The sequence below is a fragment of the Oncorhynchus gorbuscha genome, linkage group LG18 (genome assembly GCF_021184085.1).
Source record: "Oncorhynchus gorbuscha isolate QuinsamMale2020 ecotype Even-year linkage group LG18, OgorEven_v1.0, whole genome shotgun sequence".
Classification (NCBI taxonomy): Eukaryota; Metazoa; Chordata; class Actinopteri; order Salmoniformes; family Salmonidae; genus Oncorhynchus; species Oncorhynchus gorbuscha.
In genome coordinates this window covers 83413054-83439866 of record NC_060190.1, presented here as the reverse complement: position 1 = coordinate 83439866, position 26813 = coordinate 83413054, and the positions used below count along the sequence as shown (strand labels likewise).

The following is a 26813-nucleotide window of genomic DNA, read 5'->3' as shown; positions in this document are numbered from 1 at the left end:
GCAGTACTGTATCATTTTAATCATTTTAGTCAATAAGATTCTTGCTACGTAGCTTAACTTTCTGAACATTCGAGACGTGTAGTCCACTTGTCATTCCAATCTCCTTTGCATTAGCGTAGCCTTTTCTGTAGCCTGTCAACTATGTGTCTGTTTATCCCTGTTCTCTCCTCTCTGCACAGACCATACAAACGCTCCTCACCGCGTGGCCGCGGCCACCCTACTCTGGTGGTCCCAGCGCACACGACCCACGTGGAGTTCCAGGTCTCCGGTAGCCTCTGGAACTGCCAATCTGCGGTCAACAAGGCAGAGTTCATCTCAGCCTATGCCTCCCTCCAGTCCCTCGACTTCTTGGCACTGACGGAAACATGGATCACCACAGACAACACTGCTACTCCTACTGCTCTCTCTTCGTCCGCCCACGTGTTCTCGCACACCCCGAGAGCTTCTGGTCAGCGGGGTGGTGGCACCGGGATCCTCATCTCTCCCAAGTGGTCATTCTCTCTTTCTCCCCTTACCCATCTGTCTATCGCCTCCTTTGAATTCCATGCTGTCACAGTTACTAGCCCTTTCAAGCTTAACATCCTTATCATTTATCGCCCTCCAGGTTCCCTCGGAGAGTTCATCAATGAGCTTGATGCCTTGATAAGCTCCTTTCCTGAGGACGGCTCACCTCTCACAGTTCTGGGCGACTTTAACCTCCCCACGTCTACCTTTGACTCTTTCCTCTCTGCCTCCTTCTTTCCACTCCTCTCCTCTTTTGACCTCACCCTCTCACCTTCCCCCCTACTCACAAGGCAGGCAATACGCTCGACCTCATCTTTACTAGATGCTGTTCTTCCACTAACCTCATTGCAACTCCCCTCCAAGTCTCCGACCACTGCCTTGTATCCTTTTCCCTCTCGCTCTCATCCAACACCTCCCACACTGCCCCTACTCGGATGGTATCGCGCCGTCCCAACCTTCGCTCTCTCTCCCCCGCTACTCTCTCCTCTTCCATCCTATCATCTCTTCCCTCCGCTCAAACCTTCTCCCACCTATCTCCTGATTCTGCCTCCTCAACCCTCCTCTCCTCCCTCTCTGCATCCCTTGACTCTCTATGTCCCCTATCCTCCAGGCCGGCTCGGTCCTCCCTCCCGCTCCGTGGCTCGATGACTCATTGCGAGCTCACAGAACAGGGCTCCGGGCAGCCGAGCGGAAATGGAGGAAAACTCGCCTCCCTGCGGACCTGGCATCCTTTCACTCCCTCCTCTCTACATTTTCCTCCTCTGTCTCTGCTGCTAAAGCCACTTTCTACCACGCTAAATTCCAAGCATCTGCCTCTAACCCTAGGAAGCTCTTTGCCACCTTCTCCTCCCTCCTGAATCCTCCGCCCCCTCCCCCCTCCTCCCTCTCTGCAGATGACTTCGTCAACCATTTTGAAAAGAAGGTCGACGACATCCGATCCTCGTTTGCTAAGTCAAACGACACCGCTGGTTCTGCTCACACTGCCCTACCCTGTGCTCTGACCTCTTTCTCCCCTCTCTCTCAGATGAAATCTCGCGTCTTGTGACGGCCGGCCGGCCGCCCAACAACCTGCCCGCTTGACCCTATCCCCTCCTCTCTTCTCCAGACCATTTCCGGAGACCTTCTCCCTTACCTCACCTCGCTCATCAACTCATCCCTGACCGTTGGCTACGTCCCTTCCGTCTTCAAGAGAGCGAGAGTTGCACCCCTTCTGAAAAAACCTACACTCGATCCCTCCGATGTCAACAATTACAGACCAGTATCCCTTCTTTCTTTTCTCTCCAAAACTCTTGAACGTGCCGTCCTTGGCCAGCTCTCCCGCTATCTCTCTCTGAATGACCTTCTTGATCCAAATCAGTCAGGTTTCAAGACTAGTCATTCAACTGAGACTGCTCTCCTCTGTATCACGGAGGCGCTCCGCACTGCTAAAGCTAACTCTCTCTCCTCTGCTCTCATCCTTCTAGATCTATCGGCTGCCTTCGATACTGTGAACCATCAGATCCTCCTCTCCACCCTCTCCGAGTTGGGCATCTCCGGCGCGCCCACGCTTGGATTGCGTCCTACCTGACAGGTCGCTCCTACCAGGTGGCGTGGCGAGAATCTGTCTCCTCACCACGCGCTCTCACCACTGGTGTCCCCAGGGCTCTGTTCTTGGCCCTCTCCTATTCTCGCTATACACCAAGTCACTTGGCTCTGTCATAACCTCACATGGTCTCTCTTATCATTGCTATGCAGACGACACACAATTAATCTTCTCCTTTCCCCCTTCTGATGACCAGGTGGCGAATCGCATCTCTGCATGTCTGGCAGACATATCAGTGTGGATGACGGATCACCACCTCAAGCTGAACCTCGGCAAGACGGAGCTGCTCTTCCTCCCGGGGAAGGACTGCCTGTTCCATGATCTCGCCATCACGGTTGACAACTCCATTGTGTCCTCCTCCCAGAGCGCCAAGAACCTTGGCGTGATCCTGGACAACACCCTGTCGTTCTCAACTAACATCAAGGCGGTGGCCCGTTCCTGTAGGTTCATGCTCTACAACATCCGCAGAGTACGACCCTGCCTCACACAGGAAGCGGCGCAGGTCCTAATCCAGGCACTTGTCATCTCCCGTCTGGATTACTGCAACTCGCTGTTGGCTGGGCTCCCTGCCTGTGCCATTAAACCCCTTCAACTCATCCAGAACGCCGCAGCCCGTCTGGTGTTCAACCTTCCCAAGTTCTCTCACGTCACCCCGCTCCTCCGTTCTCTCCACTGGCTTCCAGTTGAAGCTCGCATCCGCTACAAGACCATGGTGCTTGCCTACGGAGCTGTGAGGGGAACGGCACCTCAGTACCTCCAGGCTCTGATCAGGCCCTACACCCAAACAAGGGCACTGCGTTCATCCACCTCTGGCCTGCTCGCCTCCCTACCACTGAGGAAGTACAGCTCCCGCTCAGCCCAGTCAAAACTGTTCGCTGCCCTGGCCCCCAATGGTGGAACAAACTCCCTCACGACGCCAGGACAGCGGAGTCAATCACCACCTTCCGGAGACACCTGAAACCCCACCTCTTTAAGGAATACCTAGGATAGGTTAAGTAATCCCTCTCACCCCACCCCCCTAAGTTTTAGATGCACTATTGTTAAGTGACTGTCCCACTGGATGTCATAAGGTGAATGCACCAATTTGTAAGTCGCTCTGGATAAGAGCGTCTGCTAAATGACTTAAATGTAAATGTAAATGTAACACTTACGTCAGCTTGTCCATTTTCTTCTGAGCGTCTTTAGTTCCTCGTGAGTAAGCCTGAAGCTTGTCCATGTCTTCTCTCTGAAACAACGAGAACACACTACTGTTACCATACCCTTCACACTAGTGTACCCTACCATACCCTGCACATTACAGTACCCTACCGTACCCTGCCCTTCACACAACCCTACCGTACCCTGCACATTACAGTACCTTACCATACCCTGCACATTACAGTACCCTACCGTACCCTGCCCTTCACACAACCCTACCGTACCCTGCACATTACAGTACCTTACCATACCCTGCACATTACAGTACCCTACCGTACCCTGCCCTTCACACAACCCTACCATACCCTACAGTACCATTCACACAACACTACCGTACCCTTCACACTACGCTACCGTGCCATATACCACCCTAACCTACCGTACCAGAGGTCAGCAGATTAATTAGGGCTGATTTCATAACAATTCATAATCAGCCTTTTTGGACACCGGTTATGGCCAATTACATTGCAATCCACGAGGAGACTGTGTGGCAAGTTGACCACCTGTTACGAGAGTGCAGTGTCAAAAGGACCTTGTGGCTGCAATGAGCCAAGGTAAGTTGCTAGCTAGCATTAAACTTATCTTATAAAAAAAAACAATCAATCTTCACATAATTACTAGTTAACTATACATGGTTGATGATGTTACTAGGTTAACGAGATTGTCCTACGTTGCATATAATCACTGCGGTACCTGTTAATTTATCGTCGAATCACAGCCTACTTCAACTTCGCCAAACGAGTGATGATTTAACAAAAGCACATTCGCGAAAAAAGCACAATCGTTGCACAAATGTAACCATAAACATCAATGCCTTCCTTAAAATCAATACACAGGAGTATATTTTTGGTTTACCTGCATATGTAGTTAACCTCTGCGAGTAAGGCTAGTTTCCTGAATTTCTCCCTGTCTGCCGTGCCCAAAGTAAACTGCCTGTTACTCAGGCCCAGAAGCTAGGACATGTATATAATTGGTAGAATTGGATAGAAAACTCTAAAGTTTCTAAAACTGTTAAAATAATGTCTGGGAGTATAACAGAACTGATATCGCAGGCAAAAACCAGAGGAAAATCGATCCGGAATTATTTTTGGGGGAGCTCAGAATGACTTCCAATGCAATGCTGTTGAAAGATCTCATTTCCACCTCCCAGATTGCAGTTCCTTTGGCTTCCAGTAGATGTCAACAGTCTTTATACAAGGTTTTAGGCTTGTTTCTTTATTTTTTTTAATGGAGAACTATTTGTAGTCGTTCCAAGTCTTTTTGCACGTGTGAACGTGGGCGCGCTCTTTGTTCTTTTTTTGCCATTGAACATAGTAATATCTGTCTGAAATATGATCATTTATTTAGATATTAGACAACATGAGGATTCATTTTAAAAACATTGACTCAGAAACTTTTTGGAATCCTTTGTATGCATGTTGAAGGGTCTGAATACTCAAGTAAATGTGATTGTTTTTATGTGCAAATTTGTCAAAATAAACTTTTTGCTTTGTCATTATGGGATATTGATGTGATTGACGAAGGGGAAAAAAACAATTTAATCTATTTTAGAATAGGGGACAATGTGTCCCAGTTGTAACTGAGCAGTAGGGGCTAATGTGTCCCAGTTATAACTGAGCAGTAGGGGATAATGTATCTCAGTTGTAACTGAGCAGTAGGGGATAATGTGTCCCAGTTGTAACTGAGCAGTAGGGGATAATGTGTCCCAGTTGTAACTGAGCAGTAGGGGATAATGTATCTCAGTCAGACTTACAAATCTCTCCTGGTGTCCCATAGTCATATCAAGCCTCTGCTTCCTGAAGTGAAGGTAGTTCATGATGCCACTCAGGATGGTCACCGTCCTCTTCACCTCTGTAAAGGACGGACACACAGGGAGATAGGAAGGTTATCTAAGGGTGGTGGACGTGGATAGGAATTTAACATATCAGCTAATCACATGATATGAATTAGCAATATGGTGTCTAACTGCACAGTCGATGACATGGCACAGAACCATCGATTGACGCCAGGGATGTGCATCTTTCCCTTTCAGGACGATTCGATACATGGGCTCTCTAATACGGTACGTTGTAGTTTAAAACTATTTGGTTTGATTAAAGGAATTAATTGATACAATGCACTAACATTTGTTGCAGAAACATTCATTTCCCATTGTAAATTAAAATCGTCTGTTGATGGAGGTCGTGAGCTAGTGTGCGACCCTCATTTGTGCTCTGTCACCATCAACCCTCATTTGTGCTCTCAGTCACCCTCAACCCTCATTTGTGCGCTCAGTCACCCTCAACCCTCATTTGTGTGCTCAGTCACACTCTCCCCCAATAAGAGATGTTTACTGCAGCCCTCAACCTCCACAAACAACACCCGTTCTGCCAGTCACATTCTGTTAAAGGTCCCCAAAGCACACACATCCCTGGGTCACTCCTCTTTTCAGTTCGCTGCAGCTAGCGACTGGAACGAGCTGCAACAAACACTCAAACTGGACAGTTTTATCTCCATCTCTTCATTCAAAGACTCAATCATGGACAGTCTTACTGACGGTTGTGGCTGCTTTGCATGATGTATCGCCTCGAGTCTTCTAGGGTATGACGCTACAAGCTTGGCACACCTGTATCTGGGGAGTTTCTCCCATTCTTCTCTGAAGATCTTCTCAAGCTCTGTCAGGTTGGATGGGGAGCGTTGCTGCACAGCTATTTTCAGGTCTCTACAGAGATGTTCGATTGGGTTCAAGTCTGAGCTCTGGCTGGGCCACTCGAGGACATTACGAGACTGGTCCTGAAGCCACTCCTGCATTGTCTTGGCTGTGTGCTTCGGCTCATTGTCCTGTTTGAGCGCTCTGGAGCAGGTTTTCATCAAGGATCTCTGTACTTTGCTCCGTTCATCTTTGCCTCGATCCTGACTAGTTTCCCAGTCCCTGCCGCTGAAAAACATCCCACAGCATGATGCTTCCACCACCGTGCTTCACAGTAGGGATGGTGGCAGGTTTCCTCCAGACGAGATGCTTGGCATTCAGGCAAAAGAGTTCCATCTTGGTTTCATCAGACCAGAGAATCTTGTTTCTTATGGTCTGAGTCTTTAGGTGCCTATTGGCACACTCCAAGTGGGCTGCCATGTGCCTTTTACTGAGGGGTGGCTTCCATCTAGCCACTCTACCATAAAGGTCTGATTGGTGGAGAGCTGCAGAGATGGTTGTCCTTCTGGATGGTTCTCCAATCTCCACAGAGGAACTCTGAAGCTCTGTCAGAGTGTCCATTGGGTTCTTGGTCACCTCTCTGACCACGTCCCTTCTCCCACGGTTGCTCAGTTTGGCTGGACAGCCCACTCTAGGAAGAGTCTTCTTCCATTTAAGAAGTTACTGTCTCTGAGCTCTATGGACAATTCCTTCGACCTCATGGCTTGCTTTTTGCTCTGACATGCACCACCACTGTAGGAAGAGTCTTGGTGGTTCCAAACACCTTCCATTGAAGAATGATGGAGGCCACTGTGTTCTTGGGCACCTTCAATTCTGCAGAATGATGGAGGCCACTGTGTTCTTGGGCACCTTCAATTCTGCAGAATGATGGAGGCCACTGTGTTCTTGGGCACCTTCAATTCTGCAGAATGATGGAGGCCACTGTGTTCTTGGGCACCTTCAATTCTGCAGAATGATGGAGGCCACTGTGTTCTTGGGCACCTTCAATTCTGCAGAATGATGGAGGCCACTGTGTTCTTGGGGACCTTCAATGCTGCAGAATGATGGAGGCCACTGTGTTCTTGGGCACCTTCAATTCTGCAGAATGATGGAGGCCACTGTGTTCTTGGGGACCTTCAATTCTGCAGAATGATGTAGGCCACTGTGTTCTTGGGGACCTTCAATTCTGCAGGCATTTTTTGGTACCATTCCCCAGATCTGTGCCTCGACACAAACCTGTCTCTGAGCTCTACGGACAATTCCTTCGACCACATGGCTTGGTTTTTGCTCTGACATGCTGTGGATCTTATATAGACGTGTGTGCCTTTCCAAATCATGTCCAATCAATTGAATTTACCACAGGTGAATCAAGTTGTAGAAACATCTCAAGGATGATCAGTAGAAACAGAATGCACCTGAGCTCAATTTAACTTGGCAAGTCAGTTAGGAACAAATTATTATTTACAATGACGGCCTACCAAAAGGGAAAAGGCCGCCTGCGGGGACGGGGGCCTGGGATTAAAATAAATCATCACAATATCAAATATAGGACAAAACACACATCACAACGAGAAAACATAACACTACACAAAGAGAGAACTAAGACAACAACATAGTAAGGCAGAAACACAGCATGGAGGCAACACAACATAACAGCAACACAAAAAGAATGGTACAAACATTAAATGGGCAGTCAACAGCACAAAGGTCTAGAAGGTAGAGACAACAATACATCACACAAAGCAGCCACAACTGTCAGTAAGAGTCCATGATTGAGTCTTTAAATGAAGAGATGGAGATAAAACTGTCGAGTTTAGTGTTTGTTGCAGCTCGTTCAGTCGCTAGCTGCAGTGAACTGAAAAAACGAGCAACCCAGGGATGTGTGTGCTTTGGGGACATTTAGCAGGATGTGACTGGCAGAGCGAGTATTGTATGTGAAGGATGAGGGCTGCAGTAGATATCTCAGGAGGGAGTGAGGTCTAAGAGGGTTTTATAAATAAGCATCAACCAGTGGGTTTTGCAATGGGTATACAGAGATGAGGAGTATAGAGTGCAGTGATGTGTCTTATAAGGAGCATTGGTGACAAATCTGATGGTGAAATGGTAAAGAACATCTAGCCGCTCGAGAGCACCCTCACCTGCCGATCTATAAATTATGTCTCCGTACTCTAGCCTGGGTAGGATGGTCATCTGAATCAGGGTTAGTTTGGCAGCTGGGGTGAAGGAGGAGCGATTACGATAGAGGAAACCAGGTCTAGATTTAACTTTAGCCTGCAGCTTTGATATGTGCTGAGAGAAGGACAGTGTACCATCGAGCCATACTCCCAAGTACTTGTATGAGGTGACTACCTCAAGCTCTAAACCCTCAGCGCTAGTAATAACGCGTGGGAAGAGGGGCTTTATTTTTACCAAACCACATGACCATTTGTTTTGGAGGCCAAAGACCCCCCCCCCCCCCCCCCCCCAGAGACACCAATACTCAGAAGAACGGAATGGTCTACGGTATCAAAAGCTATGGCCAAATCAATAAAAATAGCAGCACAATGGTGACATTGAGTTATTTTATGCAATGACACATCCATAATGTGAGCGGAAACCAGATTGCATACCCGAGAGAATACTATAGTCAAGAAAGCCAGTCAGTTGATTAGACCAGTTTTCCCAACACTTTGATAAACAGGGAATAATAGAAATAGGCCTATAACAGTTAGGATCAGCTTGATCTCCCCCTTTAAATAAAGGACGAACTGTGGCTGCCTTCTAAGCAATGGGAACCTCCCCAGAAAGGAGAGAAAGGCTAAAAAGTTGGAGATAAGGTTGCTGCCCCCCTATCGTTACCAAGACTCAAGAAGAAAGGGTCTAAACCATCTGACCTAGATGTTTTTTTGGGGGTCAAGTTTAACCTCTTAAGTCGACCCTCTACCTTTTCAAACATTCTGTTAAAAATCGCGCAACATTTCAGCGCCCTGCTACTCATGCCAGGAATATAGTATATGCATATGATTAGTATGTGTGGATAGAAAACACTCAGACGTTTATAAAACTGGTTAAATCACGGCTGTGACTATAACAGAACGTGCGTTTCATCGAAAAGTGCAGGAAAATCTGTTCACTGAAAATGGAAAAATATATCCATGCGCCACTTCAACCGATTGATAAAGGCGAACCACATTAAATGGGGCCGAGGTTGCAATACCTACAGTTTCCACACGATGTCAACAGTCTTGTCATTTGCCTAGGCTTTGTTTCTTGGTCAAACGAAGAATAGACAGCCCATTTCTTCAGGTCTCCGACCGGATATTTTGGTTGAGATTTACCCGGACATTATTTCCAGACGTACAGCTATAGAATATACATCGCCTCGTGATCAATTTGATCGCTTATTAACGTTTACTAATACCTAAAGTTGCATTACAAAAGTATTTTGAAGTGTTTTGTGAAAGTTTATCGTCGACTTTTTTAATTAAAAAAAAATGACGTTACGTTATAAAACGCTATTTTTTTTGTTGATCACACAGTCTTCATAGATCGATATCTAGGCTATATATGGACCGATTTAATCGAAAAAAAGACCCAATAGTGATTATGGGACATCTAGGAGTGCCAACAAAGAATATGGTCAAAGGTAATGAATGTTTTATATTTTATTTGTGCGTTTTGTGTAGCGCCGACTATGCTAATTATTTTGTTTACGTCCCCTGCAGGTCTTTTGGGGTGTTACATGCTATCAGATAATAGCTTCTCATGCTTTCCCCCGAAAAGCATTTAAAAAATCTGACTTGTTGCCTGGATTCACAACGAGTGTAGCTTTAATTCAATACCCTGCATGTGTATTTTAATGAACGTTTGAGTTTTAACGAGTGCTATTAGCATTTAGCGTAGTGCATTTGCATTTCCAGATGTCTAGATGGGACGCCTGCATGTCAGGTAGGAGTAAGAGGTTAAGGAGCTCCTTTAGCACCTCGGACTCTGTGACTGCCTGCAGGGAGAAACCTTTAGCTCGGCAGGGGAAAAAGAGGGAGAAGCATCAGGGATAGTCACATTAGAAGGGGTGGGAGATGAGGAAATGTTGGACGTGCAAGGAGGCATGGCTGAGTCAAATAGGAATGTTGACTTAATGAAGTGGTGATTAAAGAGCTCAGCCATGTGCTTCTTGTCAGTAACAACCACATCTACAATACTTATGTAAATACGGTATCTGTTTTTTTACTTTTAATACATTTGGAAACATTTCTAAAAACCAGTTTTCTCTTTGTCATTATGGGGTATTGTAGGAACAACATTTATTTAATCCATTTTAGAATAAGGCTGTAACATAACAAAATGTGGAAAAGGGGGTCTGAATAGTTTCCGAATGCAAGGGGTTGGGGTAGCTGAATGATTAAAAACAAACTAAAGATAACTATTGTAAAATGTATAAGCTGGAAGTAGAAGCCTACGTGTTGTTGTTCATTAGTTTACTCCAATTTGGGGGGTGGTAGGGTTAGGGAAAAATAATAAATGAAAATATATTTATTTTTCTTCTCATATAAACACACACATATATACATATACACACATATATATATATATAAGGGGAAAAATATGTATATCTAGGGGATTGGAAATTATGAAGACAATTACATGGATGAAAATACAATCTATTTGCAATATTAAAGCTCATCTACAAAAAAAATATTTTTAAAATACCATGTATACTGATTGTTTCGAGCAATACTACCAAAAGTATTGCTGATAGTGAACCTGAACAATTAAAATAAACTCTAATGTAAGCCCCGAGCAGAATGTAGTTTACCTATAGCCAGGTGAGAGTTGTAGCCCAAGCTACTGCAGAGGCACTTTTATTCAGGTAAAACACCATTTTCAACAGCAACAAAAATGTTGATAAGAAAAATAACTAAAGCAAATGACTTTGATTGTCACTCAACTAATAAAGCCTAATCTTGCGCAAGCCATTTCACCAAAATCTGAATGTTGAAGGTGACCTGCAGATGTGACAGATCAGGAATAGGCCTACCTCTTGTTGGTCAGCGGGCGAAGCTGTGCACAGTTTGACTACTGATATTGCCTGGTGTTGTTCAGCATGCAAAATGACTTGTAGATCAATAACTGTCAATATAATTACATGCTTAGTTCAACACTGCATGAGAGGACGCCGAGGTATTTTCCGGAAGGTAGAAAGAAAGCAATTGGAGCAAAACTTTTTACTGAACCGGCAATTCGTAACCCTGCATGCTACATTTGGATCGTATGGGGTTCCACGCTCATATCTTAAACATTTGAACCTGGGACCAATGCATATTAGTGAATCGTTACATCCCTTATTGATGCAATTCAATGTAGTTGGGCAGGAACTTGATCAAGATGGACGTTCAGTTTCCGACAGCAGCCAGGTGACATCCTCAATGTGAGACAAATATCTACTAGGTCATATGGTGAAAATAACCCTTGCACTGCAATATCTTGGCATCAGTAAGATAAAGACAGAAATGGCGTAGATGCTCTTTCAGACAGCTCATACTCACTGGGAGCCAGCAGGTCGTTCAGTGAGAAGTCATACACATAGCACATCCGCAGGAACTGACGCCTGGAACAGAAGAGACATACAGGATGAAAAACAGTATAACCGTCTCCACACTGTTAAAACAGTATAACCGTCTCCACACTGTTAAAACAGTATAACCGTCTCCACACTGTTAAAACAGTATAACCGTCTCCACACTGTTAAAACAGTATAACTGGCTCCACACTGTTAAAACAGTATAACCGTCTCCACACTGTTAAAACAGTATAACTGGCTCCACACTGTTAAAACAGTATAACCGTCTCCACACTGTTAAAACAGTATAACCGGCTCCACACTGTTAAAACAGTATAACCGGCTCCACACTGTTAAAACAGTATAATCCACACTGTTAAAACAGTATAACCGTCTCCACACTGTTAAAACAGTATAACCGTCTCCACACTGTTAAAACAGTATAACCGTCTCCACACTGTTAAAACAGTATAACCGCTCCAACTGTTAAAACAGTATAACCGTCTCCACACTGTTAAAACAGTATAACCGTCTCCACACTGTTAAAACAGTATAACCGGCTCCACACTGTTAAAACAGTATAACCGGCTCCACACTGTTAAAACAGTATAACCGGCTCCACACTGTTAAAACAGTATAACCGGCTCCACACTGTTAAAACAGTATAACCGACCCACACTGTTAAAACAGTATAACCGGCAGAACACTGTTAAAACAGTATAAGGAGCATCCACACTGTTAAAACAGTATAACCGGCTCCACACTGTTAAAACAGTATAACCGGCTCCACACTGTTAAAACAGTATAACCGGCTCCACACTGTTAAAACAGTATAACCGCTCCACACTGTTAAAACAGTATAACCGAGTCACATGTTAAAACAGTATAACCGGGGCCACACTGTTAAAACAGTATAACTCAGGTCCACACTGTTAAAACAGTATAACCGGCTCCACACTGTTAAAACAGTATAACTGGCTCCACACTGTTAAAACAGTATAACCGGCTCCACACTGTTAAAACAGTATAACTGGCTCCACACTGTTAAAACAGTATAACTGGCTCCACACTGTTAAAACAGTATAACTGGCTCCACACTGTTAAAACAGTATAACCGGCTCCACACTGTTAAAACAGTATAACTGGCTCCACACTGTTAAAACAGTATAACCGTCTCCACACTGTTAAAACAGTATAACCGGCTCCACACTGTTAAAACAGTATAACTGGCTCCACACTGTTAAAACAGTATAACTGGCTCCACACTGTTAAAACAGTATAACTGGCTCCACACTGTTAAAACAGTATAACTGGCTCCACACTATTAAAACAGTATAACCGGCTCACACTGTTAAAACAGTATAACCGGCTCCACACTGTTAAAACAGTATAACTGGCTCCACACTGTTAACTTCTTATGGCTGGGGGCAGTATTGAGTAGCTTGGATGAATAAGTTGCCCAGAGTAAACTGCCTGCTACTCAGTCCCAGTTGCTAATATATGCATATTATTAGTATATTTGGATAGAAAACACTCTGAAGTTTCTAAAACCGTTTGAATGATGTATGTGAGTATAACAGAACTCATATGGCAGACAAAAACCTGAGAAAAAAATCCAACCAGAAAGTGAGAAATCTGAGGTTGGTCGTTTTTCCAACTCATTCCATATTAAAGATACAGTGGGATATTGGTCATGACACCTCCTAAGGCTTCCACTAGATGTCAAGAGACTTTAGAACCTTGTTTGATGCTTCTACTGTGAAGTGGGGTGCCGAATGAGAGGGGAATGAGTCAGGTGTCTGGCAGAGAGCCATGAGCTGGCCACACTCGTTCACGTGAAAATGGATTGCAATTCTACAGACAAAGGAATTCCCAGATTGGAACTTATTGAAGATTTATGATAAAAAATATCCTAAAGATTGATTCTATACTTTGTTTGACATGTTTCTACGGACTTTAACAACTTTTTGACATTGTGTCTGCAACTAGTGAATGCGCAAATGAGTTTGGGTTTATTTAGCAAGCCCATGTAATAAGCTATTTGGACATAAATGATTGACATTATCGAACAAAACATACATGTATTGTGTAACGAAGTCCTATGAGTGTCATCTGATGAAGATCATCAAAGGTTAGTGATTAATTCTCTCTTTATTTCGGTTTTAGACTCAGGATTGGCTGGAAAAATGGCTGTGTTTATCTGTGACTTAACATAATCGTTTGTGGTGCTTTCGCCGTAAAGCCTATTTGAAGTCGGACACTGTGGTGGGATTAACAAGAAGTGTATCTTTAAAATGGTGTGAAAAATTGTTTTGAGGAATTTTAATTATGGGATTTCTGTTGTTTTAAATTTGGAGCCCTGCAAAAAAGCTTTCACTGGCTGTTGTCATATCGATCCTTCAAAAGTTAGATCGGGATCTCAGCCCAAAGAAGTTTTAAAACAGTATAATTGATTCACAGTGTGACAACAATATAACAATTGAAATCAAATCAAGAAAAGTGCTAAAAATAGCCCACATGAACATATGTAGCCCAAGAAACAAGGTTCATGAAATCAATTACTTGCTTGTAACAAATGACATACATATTCTCTCTCTGAAACTCACTTGGATAATACCTTTAATGAAACAGTTGTAGCAATACCCAGTGGTGACCTAAATATTGACTGAGGAAATTGTAGGCTAAGGGTTAATGATTTTGTTCATTGGCAAGATTAGCAGATTTAGGCATAACTTTCCAGCAACACATGCAAAACCTACACATCCAAGTATAACTGACCAAATTATGAAAGACAAGCATTGTAACTTTAAATTATGTAAATTGGGTGTGGAAGAAGGGGGTCTATCAACAATGACAACTTGGATGGAAAATTACTGCAGGCGATATTGCCACTCCTATCAGCTCAATCTTCAATCTAAGTTTACAAAAAATTCATTCCCCAGGGACAAACTGGCCCCTATTTTTTCCAATATTTATAATGACCTACCACTGGCTATGAGTAAAGCCTGTGTGTCTATGTATCTGGATGACTCAACACTATACAGGTCAGGTACTACAGCAAGTGAAATCACTGCAACACTTAAAAAGATGCAGTCAGTTTCAGAATGGGTGGCAAAAATAAGTTAGTACTAAATATTTCAAACACTAAAAGCATTGTATTTGGGGCAAATCATTCACTTAATCTTGTCATTAATAATGAGGAAATTATGAGACTAAACTGCTTGGAATAACGCTGGATTGTAAACTGTTATGGTAAAAACATATTGATGTAACAGTAGCTAAGATGGGTAGAAATCTGTCCATAATAAAGCATTGCTCTGCCTTCTTAACAGCACTATCAACAAGGCAGGTCCTACAGGCCCTAGTCGCACCTGTCTACTGCCCAGTCGTGTGGTCCGGTGGCACAAAGAGTGACTTAGGAAAATTGCAGTTGGCTCAGAACAGGGCAGCATTTGAGCCAAATGAGAGATTGAACATTAATAATATGCATGTCAATCTCTCATGGCTCAAAGTGGAGGTGAGCCACTTCATCACTACTTGTTTTATGTAAGAAGTATTGGCAAGTTGAATGCACAGAGCTCTGAGTTACGAGCACACAGCTCGGACTACCATACATTGAAATGCCACCAGAGAGCTTTTCACACATCTCAAGTCCAGAACAGACTATGAGAGGCGCGCAGTAATACATAGACAAAGAGCCATGGCTACATGGAACTCTACTCCACATCAATGTTCTATTTTACTTAACTAGACAAGTCAATTAAGATCAAATTCTTATTTACAATGACTGCCTTCCCCCTGCCAAACTCTAACAACGCTGGGCCAATTGTGCCCCGCCCTATAGGACTCCCAATCATGGCCGATTGTGATACAGCCTGGAATCGAACCATGGTCTGTAATGATGCCTGTAGCACTGAGATGCAGTGCCTTACACCGCTGAGCTACTCGGGAGCCCTACAACTCATGCAAGCAGTAGTAACTCATGCAAGAAGTAGAATATGGAGAAAAATAATACAAATACACCTAATGTAACAGCAAGGACTGTGAAGTCACACTCACAGGTACACAAAACACACACAACAAACACCCTACACACCTGGATAGTGTGTTGGGGACTTAATGTAGAATAGTGTGCCTGAGGACTTAATGTACTGTGAAATCTGTTGGAAAGTGTATTTTAATGTTTAAAAGTGTTACTATAATGTATATTATACTGCCTTCATTTTTACTGGTCCCCAGAAAGAGTAGCTTCTGGCTTAGCAGCAGCTAGTGGGGATCCATAATAAACACACCTCCATGACCCCGAGCCATCCACCAGGGATCCATAATAAACACACCTCCATGATCCCGAGCCATCCACCAGGGATCCATAATAAACACACCTCCATGACCCCGAGCCATCCACCAGGGATCCATAATAAACACACCTCCATGACCCCGAGCCATCCACCAGGGATCCATAATAAATACAAAAAACGGACTCCACACAGTTAGAACATTGACAGATTCACACTTAAAACATTTCTAACCGTGTGGAATCAATTTCACAGATCAGTAAAAAGCAATCTCAGGCAGACGACAACAACTCACATCCTCAGGTAGACAACAACGCACATCCTCAGGTAGACAACAACGCACATCCTCAGGTAGACAACAACTCACATCCTCAGGTAGACAACAACTCACATCCTCAGGTAGACAACAACTCACATCCTCAGGTAGACAACAACTCACATCCTCAGGTAGACAACAACTCACATCCTCAGGTAGACAACAACTCACATCCTCAGGTAGACAACAACTCACATCCTCAGGTAGACAACAACTCACATCCTCAGGTAGACAACTCACATCCTCAGGTAGACAACTCACATCCTCAGGTAGACAACTCACATCCTCAGGTAGACAATATCATTAACAGCAGCAGTTCACATCCTCAGGTAGACAACAACTCACATCCTCAGGTAGACACTCATGACAGCAGTGGGCCACTCATGGAGCTGGGGGTGCTGGATGTTTTCAGAGAATGGGACCTGTAGGGAAACACATCAGACAGAAATAACAGGGCTTGGATTAATCAGATACATACATACAATGCCTTTAGAAAGTATTCACGGGCCTAGACTTTTCCACATTTGTAATACAGCCTGAATTTAAAATGGATTACATTTAATAATAATAATAATATAATAATAATAATATAATAATAATAATAATAATATAATATATAATAATAATAATAATAATATAATAATAATAATATATAATAATAATATAATAATAATATAATAATAATAAATAATATATGCCATTTAGCAGACGTCCCTTTCAGTCATGCCATATACACAATACCTGAACGTGTCAAAGTGGACTTAAGTTTTTAGAAATGGTTACAAATGAATTAAAAATGAAAAGCTGAAATGTCGTGAGTGAATAAGTATTCAACCTCTAAATAAGTTCAAGTCATGTAATAAGTTGCATTAACTCACTGTGTGCAAAAACGTTTTTGAATGACTACCTCATCTCTGTATCCCACACATAGAATTATCCGTAAGTTCCCTCAGTCGAGCACTGAATTTCAAACCGATTCAATCACAAAGACAAGGGAGGATTTCCAATACCTTTCAAAGAATGGGTCAAAATTTAAAAAAAGCAGACATTGAATATCCCTCAGTTGCCAGAGAGGAAGGAAACCGCTCAGGGATTTCACCATGAGACCAATGGGGACTTTAAAATAGTTAGAGTTGAATTGCTGTGATAGGATACAACTGAGGATGGATCAACAACATTTTAGCTCCTCCACAATACTAACCTAAATAACAGAGTGAAAAGAAGGAAGCCTGTACAGAATAAAAAATATTCCAAAACATGTGTTATATTTGGGGCAAATCCAACACATTACTGAGTATCACTTCATATTTTCAAGCATGGTGGTGGCTGCATAATGTTATGGGTATGCTTGTCATCAGTAAGGACTAGGGAGTTTTTTGTTTTGAATAAAAAGAAACAGAAAATAGCTAAGCACAGGCAAAATCCTAGAGGAAAACCTGGTTCGGTCTGCTTTCCAACACTCACTGAGAGACAAATTCACCTTTCAGTAGGACAATGACCTAAAACACAAGGCCAAATATACACTGGAGTTGCTTTCCAAGATGACATTGAATGTTCCCAAGTGGCCTAGTTACAGTTTTTACTTAAAATCTGCTTGGAAATCTAATGGCAAGACATGAAAATGGCAGTCTAGCAATGATCAACAAACAAATTGACAGCGCTTGAAGAAATGTATAAAGAATAAATGTGCAAATATTGGACAATCCAGATGTGGAAAGCTCTTAGAGACTTACCCAGAAAGCCTCACAGCTGTAATCGCTGCCAAAGGTGCAAAGTATTGACTCATTTCCTAACTGTAGGTAGTGAGTGTAAGGTTTCAACTGGTGAACATGAGTCTGGGACTTAGGGGCCTAATGTAAATGGGATGCATTTCGTTTTCAATACATTTGCAAAAATGTATAAAATGTTTTCACTTTGTCATTATGGAGTATTGTTTGTAGATGGGTTAGATACAGCCTGAATTCAATAAAAAAAAGTAAGAACTAAATGTGGAATAAGTCAAGGGGTGTGAATACCTTCTGAAGGCTCTGTACCAGTCAAGGGGTGTGAATACCTTCTGAAGGCTCTGTACCAGTCAAGGGGTGTGAATACTTTCTGAAGGCTCTGTACCAGTCAAGGGGTGTGAATACCTTCTGAAGGCTCTGTACCAGTCAAGGGGTGTGAATACTTTCTGAAGGCTCAGTATATACTGCACATACAGTTGGGTCCAAAAGTATTAATGATTGACATCCTTGATAAAGATGAGTAAAAATTAGTTATTTTGTAGGAAAATATTTGGGGGAAATTATATTATAGTAATACAATTACTCTGAGATCTTGTTTAACAGGTAATATATATTTTTCTCAAAAAGATAGGGGTCAAAATTATTCACTCACCTTTTTTCAATACCTCACCCTGCTGGGATAACGACAATACCTCACCCTGCTGGGATAACGACAATACCTCACCCTGCTGGGAACAACAATAACAACAATACCTCACCCTGCTGGGATAACGACAATACCTCACCCTGCTGGGATAACGACAATACCTCACCCTGCTGGGATAAATAACGACAATACCTCACCCTGCTGGGATAACGACTGCTGGGATAACGACAATACCTCACCCTGCTGGGATAACGGGATAACAATACCTCACCCTGCTGGGATAACGCTGGGACAATAACGACAATACCTCACCCTGCTGGGATAACGATAACGACAATACCTCACCCTGCTGGGATAACGACAATACCTCTCCCTGCTGGGATAACGACAATACCTCACCCTGCTGGGATAACGACAATACCTCACCCTGCTGGGATAACGACAATACCTCACCCTGCTGGGATAACGACAATACCTCACCCTGCTGGGATAACGACAATACCTCACCCTGCTGGGATAACGACAATACCTCACCCTGCTGGGATAACGACAATACCTCACCCTGCTGGGATAACGACAATACCTCACCCTGCTGGGATAACGACAATACCTCACCCTGCTGGGATAACGACTACCTCACCCTGCTGGGATAACTACAATACCTCACCCTGCTGGGATAACGACAATACCTCACCCTGCTGGGATAACGACAATACCTCACCCTGCTGGGATAACGACAATACCTCACCCTGCTGGGATAACTACAATACCACACCCTGCTGGGATAACGACAATACCTCACCTTGCTGGGATAACGACAAAGCCTTTTTCTAAAATGATTTATGAGATTGGAGAAGACATTGTGAGGGATCTTAGACCATTCCTCCATACAGAATCCTTCCAGATCCTTTAAATCCTTCGTCTAAGCTAATGGACAGCCCTACATCCCCGCCATCAGACAGTTAAGGATGTTTACACAATCCAAAAACAATCCATTATAAATCGCACTCTGGGTCGGGTGGGCATCATTTGAAAGCTTGTTCTATTGCCAACATGACTAGCTAAGTTATAAAATCTCATCTTACAGTGTTGTTAGGCTTTCACAAGGCACTTCAGAGAAACAGACGGTGTAGAAAGGAGTCATCATGATGAGTGCATTCAGGTGAGCGTTCCGCAGCAAATGTTCTTCACAATAGATTTAAAGTACATAGGTTCATTCTGTTCAGAACCCAGGGTATGACGACATGTCATCTTGTAACTGTACATCAAACAGTGATCATAAATGTTGACACTATCAAGATAGGAATTATATGATATTGAAATGTGAAGTGCACACTTGGACTCCTGGGTGTTTGGCTTTCTGATATGTAGAGCTGTCCCCTCAACAAATAAATAATGGTCGAACGAGAGTCGTCCTGCTCTTTTGACCAATCGATTGGTCAAAATGTTTAAACTTACTTTTCCATTTAAAGACAGACACACCCTATGTCTTTGAATAAAATCAACTACATATGCACTGAGCTTGTCTGATGGTTTAAGCACACTTCAATAATTAAATACAATACAAGATCATTAAGACAAATTACTGAAGAGCCCGTGTGTGTGCCCGTGTGACTCGCGCACGTTGTCTTGCTCTCCTCCCTACTGTAGAGAAAAGGCACCACAGCACAGGAAGTATATATTGCTCTGTCCGTGCCAAAGCTGCAACAATTTCAGCCTTTGAGATTCTTAACAGTTTCTGACTGAAAAGTTCAGTTACTAAAATCCCTAATTTGTTTACGAAAAACAGCATCGCATGCATGTGACCAATAGGGCCTGACCTACAGTCTATTGTAATCACATCAGTAAACTGGTTATAAACTCCAAACAAAATAATGTCGACAGCATAATGGATGCGGAGGACATGAAAAATAAACTCAAAACAAGCTAATGTTTGCTGGTTGCTCAAGAGGGAAAGGGGAAGTCAGATCTGTGGGAGACATTTGACTTAGTGGTGGAAACTACTGGAGATCAAGACAAAGGAGGGTATAGGAGCATGCGTTGCGTGAGTATTATGTGCCAAACAGTTTCTGTTAGATCACAATATCATTTTCTCTGACCATTTGGACCAGTGCAAACAATACTAAATAGGTGTACAAGAGTCTGTTCTAACGGGGGTTAGAAATACATAGTCTTTATTACAGCAGACTAAAAATAGTTGTATGCATTCATGAACTGCGGCTAATCCCATTGAGCACGTCTGGGACCTGTTGGATTGGAGGGTGAGGGCTAGGGCCATTCCACCCAGAAATGTCCGGGAACTTGCAGGTGCCTTGGTGGAAGAGTGGGGTGCCATCACACAGCAAGAACTGGCAAATCTGGTGCAGTCCATGAGGAGGAGATGCACTGCAGTACTTAATGCAGCTGGTGGCCACACCAGATACTGACTGTTACTTTTGACCCCTCCTTTGTTCAGGGACACATTATTCCATTTCTGTTAGTCACGTCTGTGAAACTTGTTCAGTTTATGTCTAAGTTGTTGAATTTTGTTATATTCATACAAATATTTACACATGTTAAGTTTGCTGAAAATAAACGCAGTTGACAGTGAGAGGACTTTCTTTTTTGCTGAGTTTAGTATAATTATGCCATACCTTTATTTTGAAGGCTAACCGCAAAGTCCACTATTGTGGCTAATCCTTATTGTGGCAAGCTTCACATAGATGGGTCTGACCAGCATTCATCAAATAAGAACTGTCTTATAAATTAGGGCTATTTTAGATGACACCTAGCTATGCTACTGAAACAGATGTCGTTTTGCTATGTTTTTGGGGAAGAACATTGTTTGCATCCATGAGCTAGATAGCTTTTTCTTTATGACCAGCACTGTAGGTGCACAAAACAAATGTACCAGCATCATAGCATACGTGTAGATGAATCATTGTGACATAGTTATTACACTGTCACTCGTATTTCCTATGTAAAAAATGCAGTGCCCCATTAAATTACGTGACGTGCAGTCCAGATTGGTCAAAGTGTTATTTGACGTGTATCTTTTTTGACACGCAAAGACCCAGACAGCGTTCCATAGAAGTCCTGGTTGAGAATGAAACGACTGAACAAATGAACAACGAAACAGCAAGTGAAAGAATTAGGTTTTGATTATGTTTTACTGGTAATGGGGACATACATAAAAGCCAACAAAATAACTTTTTGGTCAGTATGGTTGTGTGTGTGTGTAACCTTTAACTAGGCATGTCGGTTAAGAACATATTCTTATTTACAATGACAGCCTGGACTCGAAACAGGGACTGTAGTGACGCCTCTTGCACTGAGATGCAGTGCCTTAGATCGGTATCGGCCAAAAGTGTCATATCCGTGCATCCCTACATTTAACTATACCGAACAAAAATATAAAACGCAACATGTAAAGTGTTGGTCCCATGTTTCATGAGCTGAATTAAAAGATCCCAGAAATGTTCCATACGCACAAAAAGCTTATTTCTCTCAAATTTGGTTTACATCCCTGTTAGTGAGCATTTCTCCTCTGCCAAGATAATCCATCCACCTGACAGGTGTGGCATATCAAGAACCTGATTAAACAGCATGATCATTACACAGGTGCACATTGTGCCGGGGACAATATAAGGTCACTCTAAAATGTGCAGTTTTCACACAACACAATGCCACAGATGTCTCAAGTTGAGGGAGCGTGCAATTGGCACTTTGACTGCAGGACTGTCCACCAGAGCTGTTGCCAGAGAATGTAATGTTAATTTCTCTGCCACAAGACGCCTCCAAATTCCTTTTAGAGAATTTAGCAGTACGTCCAACTGGCCTCACTACTGCAGTCCACGTGAAAACACGCCAGCCCAGGACCTCCACATTCAGCTTCTTCACCTGCGGGATCGTCTGAGACCAGCCAACGGACAGCTGATGAAACTGAGGAGTAATTCTGTCTGTAATTTAAAAAAAATTGGGGGGCTCATTCTGATTGGCTGGGCCTGGCTCCCCAGTGAGTGGGCCTATGGTCTCCCAAGGCTGTGCGCCCCTGCCCAGTCATATGAAATACATAGATTAGGGATTAAGTTATTTCAATTGACTGATATGAGCTGCAACGCCTTAAAATCTTTACATGTTGAGTTTAAATTTTTGTTCAGTAAATACAGTACGTATATATATAGAACATTTATTTAACTAGGTAAGTCAGTTAAGAAAATCGATTTACAATGACGGCCTACCCCGGGAAAAACCCGGAAGACTCTGGGACAATTGTGCGCCGGATGTGACAACCTGGATTCGAACCAGTTACTATAGTGACACCTCTTGCACTGAGACTCACTGCCTTAGACCGCAGCGCCCCCCGGGAGCCTGAGTGGGGGGCATTGAAAAAAATCAAGGTTTTAATCGCACTGGGCCTTTAAGGTCAACACCATCATGAATTTCAACCAGTACCAGGCCATTTTTGCAAAAACCTAGTTGCCTCTGTCAGCAGGCTGAAACTTGTGCACAAGTTGAGTTGCAAGGAAAAAGATTAAGATGGGCAAAAAAACACACTGGACAGAGGAACTCTGCCTAGAAGGCCAGCGTCCCGGAGTCGCCGCTTCACTGTTGACATTGAGACTGGTGTTTTGCAGGTACTATTTAATGAAGCTGACAGTTGAGGACTTGTGAGGCGTCTGTTTCTCAAACTAGACACTCTAATGTACTTGTCCTCTTGCTCAGTTGTGCACCGGGACCTCCCACTCCTCTTTCTATTCTGGTTAGGAGTAGTAGCATTGTACGAGATCTTAAGTTTCTTGGCAATTTCTCACATGGAAAAGTCATAATTTCTCAGAACAATAACAGACTGATGAATTTCAGAAGAAAGTTCTTTGTTTCTGGCCATTTTGAGACTGTAATCAAATCCACAAATGCTGACGCTCCAGATACCAGGTACTGAACTAGTCTAAAGAAGGACAGTTTTATTGCTTCTTTAATCCGAACAGTTTTCAGCTGTGCTAACATAATTGCAAAAGGGTTTTCTAATGATCACTTAGCCTTTTAAAATGATACATTTGGATTAGCCAACACAACGTGCCATTGGAACACTGGAGTGATTGTTGCTGATAATGAGCATCTGTACGCCTATGTAGATATTCCATTAAAAACCAACCGTTTCCAGCTATTTTCCAGCTCATTTACAACATCTACACTGTATTTCTGATCAATCTGGTGTTATTTTAATGGACATTTTTTTTGCCTTTCTTTCAACAAGGACATTTCTAAGTGACCCCAAACTTTTATACAGTAGTGCATATTGAATTGATTAAAAGTAATATAACCATATTTGTACAAGCATTTAGCTACATCCACAATAAGCTAAACATGTGTATGTGACCAATAAAATATTATTTGTAGTTTAAGTGTACATACCATGTAATGACACTCAGGCTTGAAGCGGTACAGGAGTTGCAGTATTCTCATGTACAGTCTCTGTACTGCATCCGGCTACAATGGGGACAACAACATTGTATTACACTACCAACATTGGCAGCTGCAAATAAATTATAACTTTCATTTGAGTCATATACACAATACAACCTCTGTGTGTGTTATTGGAGAACTCATGCAGTCATATTCACGCTAATTTAAAAACGTGTATTACCTTTGGGCTCGGGGCAAGGTCGTTCTTAGTGAAATGTTTTGCCTCCTGCCCGGTAAGGACCTCAGTGCGGAAAAAGGTTACGATGGCGTCCACTTTATACACGGGGAAAGTGTTCTCCGTCATTGTTCCTATGAATAAAATAAAAAACGGAATCAATAAACAATTCGAATTCAGATCAATGGTTTTACTTGGGTATTTGGCTACGGTACACTACCATTTCTCATATCAGTACATTTGAACTCTGCTTTAACGTTAACGAGCTAACATTCACGATTTAACGTTAGCTAACTTGGCTACCTCGCTTGCTTTGCTCTGACACACATAATCGTTATAAATGTTTAAAGCTAGATTATTCAAACAGTGATTCTTAGTATAACGACTTTGCAATGAGTAGTTTGATTACCTGATATTGTGTTGTTGACTACAGAGCAAACAAGTAGCTAACTATTTCACGTCTGGTGTTTCGATTTTTGGCGCTTTCGAGGTAACTTCCGTGTTTTTCGAATTCTCCGGTTGATGATTGGTGCGCCACCGCATGGTTTGGGGTCGTCACTGGTTTAAACAGTCGCAAAGTCATAAACCACGGCCATTTCTGTAGTTTATCTTCTTAAATCTAATTTTCAACCTAACCTTAACCACACTGCAAACACTTGGTGGCAGGTAGCCTAGTGGTTAGAGCATTGGGCCCAGTAACCAAAAGGTTGCTGGATCAAATCCTGAGCTAACAAGATAAAAATATTTTGTTCTGCCCCTGAACAAGGCAGTTAACCCACTGTACCCTGATAGGTTGCCATTATAAATAAGAATTTGTTCTTAACTGACTTGCCTAGTTAAAATAAATTAGCCTAACCTTAAATGATGATCAAAAACCCTTTCAGTTTTCGTTAATTTTTAAGACTTTTTGGAAAGTTAACGATAACCAACTCATTTAGAACATGCAGTCCCAATCTACATCTGGTTAGCTAGCTGCCCCAGAGAACTCCACGTCAAGAGCATGTTACAAGCAGAAAAGTAAACAAAGTACTTATAAGGATGGAAAAACTGGGTTACATGTAGCGTAGTCAGTGTATGGAGAAGTCAGGGCTAGCCAGCCAGACACTTCAGAGGATGTGGGCTACTTGGCCTGGGTATGTTGGGTATGTTTTAACATTCTGGAATTCAGTTGAACGGAATCGGTGCTGTACTGATTGACAAGTTGGAAAACGGGGAGGGGTTGCATTGTGAAACGGTATCAGCATGGCCAACGTAGCCTAGTGGTTAGAGCGTTGGGCTAGTAACCGAAAGGTTCCCATCTAGCAAAGAGGAATTGACCCAGAAGCAGCCCTCTTCCGTGGGACCGGAACTGATTGAATCTGCCAGGAATCGTGTTTCGGACTTGGCCCAGAATCGGCACAAGTACATCGGCCGTTTCTGTCTACCGGAATTCAGTCGACTTTGGCGGCATCTTAAAGAAACGCCACAGAAGCGGCCAGATGAAAATAAATGTATACAAAATGCCCAATGTCAGCAATCAAGAGAAGACTTCACCAGAGTAAATACAGAGGGTTTACCACAAGATGTAAGCCTCAAAAACAGGAAGGCCAGATTACCAGTTTGCTAAAAAACATTTAAAAAGCCTGCACAGTTCTGGCTACCTGGACTATTTGCATTGGAAGAAACCTAGAAGAAACCAGGCTCAGAGAGGGTTGCCTTGCTTTTAGCTCTTTGCAAACTTTGCAGTATTTTGTTTTTTATTTATTATTTCTTACATTATTAGACCAGAAAATGTTTTATGTTATTACATACAGCCGAGAAGAACTATTGAATATCAGAGCGGCGGTAACTCACTACGACCAGGAATACAACTTTCCTGAAGCAGATCCTTTGTTCGCACCCACCAGGGCAATTGAACTGATTCCAGAGGCTGACCCAAGACAACGTTGGCGAAGGAGAGGTACTCAGAGTGGTCTTCTGGTCGGACTTAGGAGGCGCACACACCACCCATCGCTTCCGAGTATATTACTCGCTAATGTTCAGTCTCTGGATAATAAAGTTGACAAACCAGGGCGAGGGTTTCTTTCCAGAGAGACATCAGGGATTGTAAAATACTCTGTTTCACGGAAACATGGCTCTCTTGGGATATACTGTCTGAGCCGGTCGAGCCAGCTGCATTCTCAGTTCATCGCGCAAACAGGAATAAACATCTCTCCGGGATGAAGAAGGAACGGGGTATATGTTTCATGATTAACAACTCATGGTGTAGTTCTGATAACAAACAGGATCTCAAGTCCTTCTGTTCACCCGACCTAGAATATCTCACAATCAAATGCTGACCATATTATCTCGCAAGACAATTTTTGGGGGTTATAGTCACGGCCACGTATATCCCCACTCAAGCCGATACCATGACAGCCCTCAAAGAACTTCACTGAACTTTATGCAAACTGGTAACCACATATCCCGAGGCCGCAATTATCGTAGCTGGGGATTTAATAAAGAAAAATTGAGAAAAAGGCTGCCGAAGTTCTATCAACACATAGACTGTAGTATTCGCGCTGCCAAATCACTCGACCATTGCTACTCCAACTTCCGGGATGCCTACAAGGCCCTTCCCAGCCCTCCCTTCGGCAAATCTGACCACGACTCTATTTTGCTCTTCCCTTCCTATAGCCAGACACTCAAACAGGAAGTACCCGTGCTCAGGACTATCAAACGCTGGTCTGACCAATCAGAATCC

At 43.0% G+C, this 26813-nt stretch overlaps 1 protein-coding gene across 4 annotated transcripts in view; it reads right to left on the bottom strand.

The window, feature by feature from the left end:
* The window catches only part of nuf2 (UF2 component of NDC80 kinetochore complex), a 37744-nt gene that overhangs the window by 6436 nt on the left and 4495 nt on the right, over positions 1-26813 (bottom strand). For 2 of the 4 annotated variants that reach the window (XM_046310285.1, XM_046310286.1), the window contains exons 1-7: positions 24501-24708; positions 24098-24225; positions 23866-23940; positions 16447-16523; positions 11477-11538; positions 5037-5134; positions 3238-3311 (exon numbers count right to left, since the gene is read on the bottom strand). In XM_046310285.1, the coding sequence (XP_046166241.1) occupies positions 3238-3311; positions 5037-5134; positions 11477-11538; positions 16447-16523; positions 23866-23940; positions 24098-24220 (509 nt within the window). In that variant the 5' untranslated portion in view covers positions 24221-24225; positions 24501-24708. Of the gene's footprint in view, positions 1-3237; positions 3312-5036; positions 5135-11476; positions 11539-16446; positions 16524-23865; positions 23941-24097; positions 24226-24500; positions 24709-26813 lie in introns of those variants that run through there. The other 2 variants (XM_046310283.1, XM_046310284.1) reach the window with 2 other exon arrangements.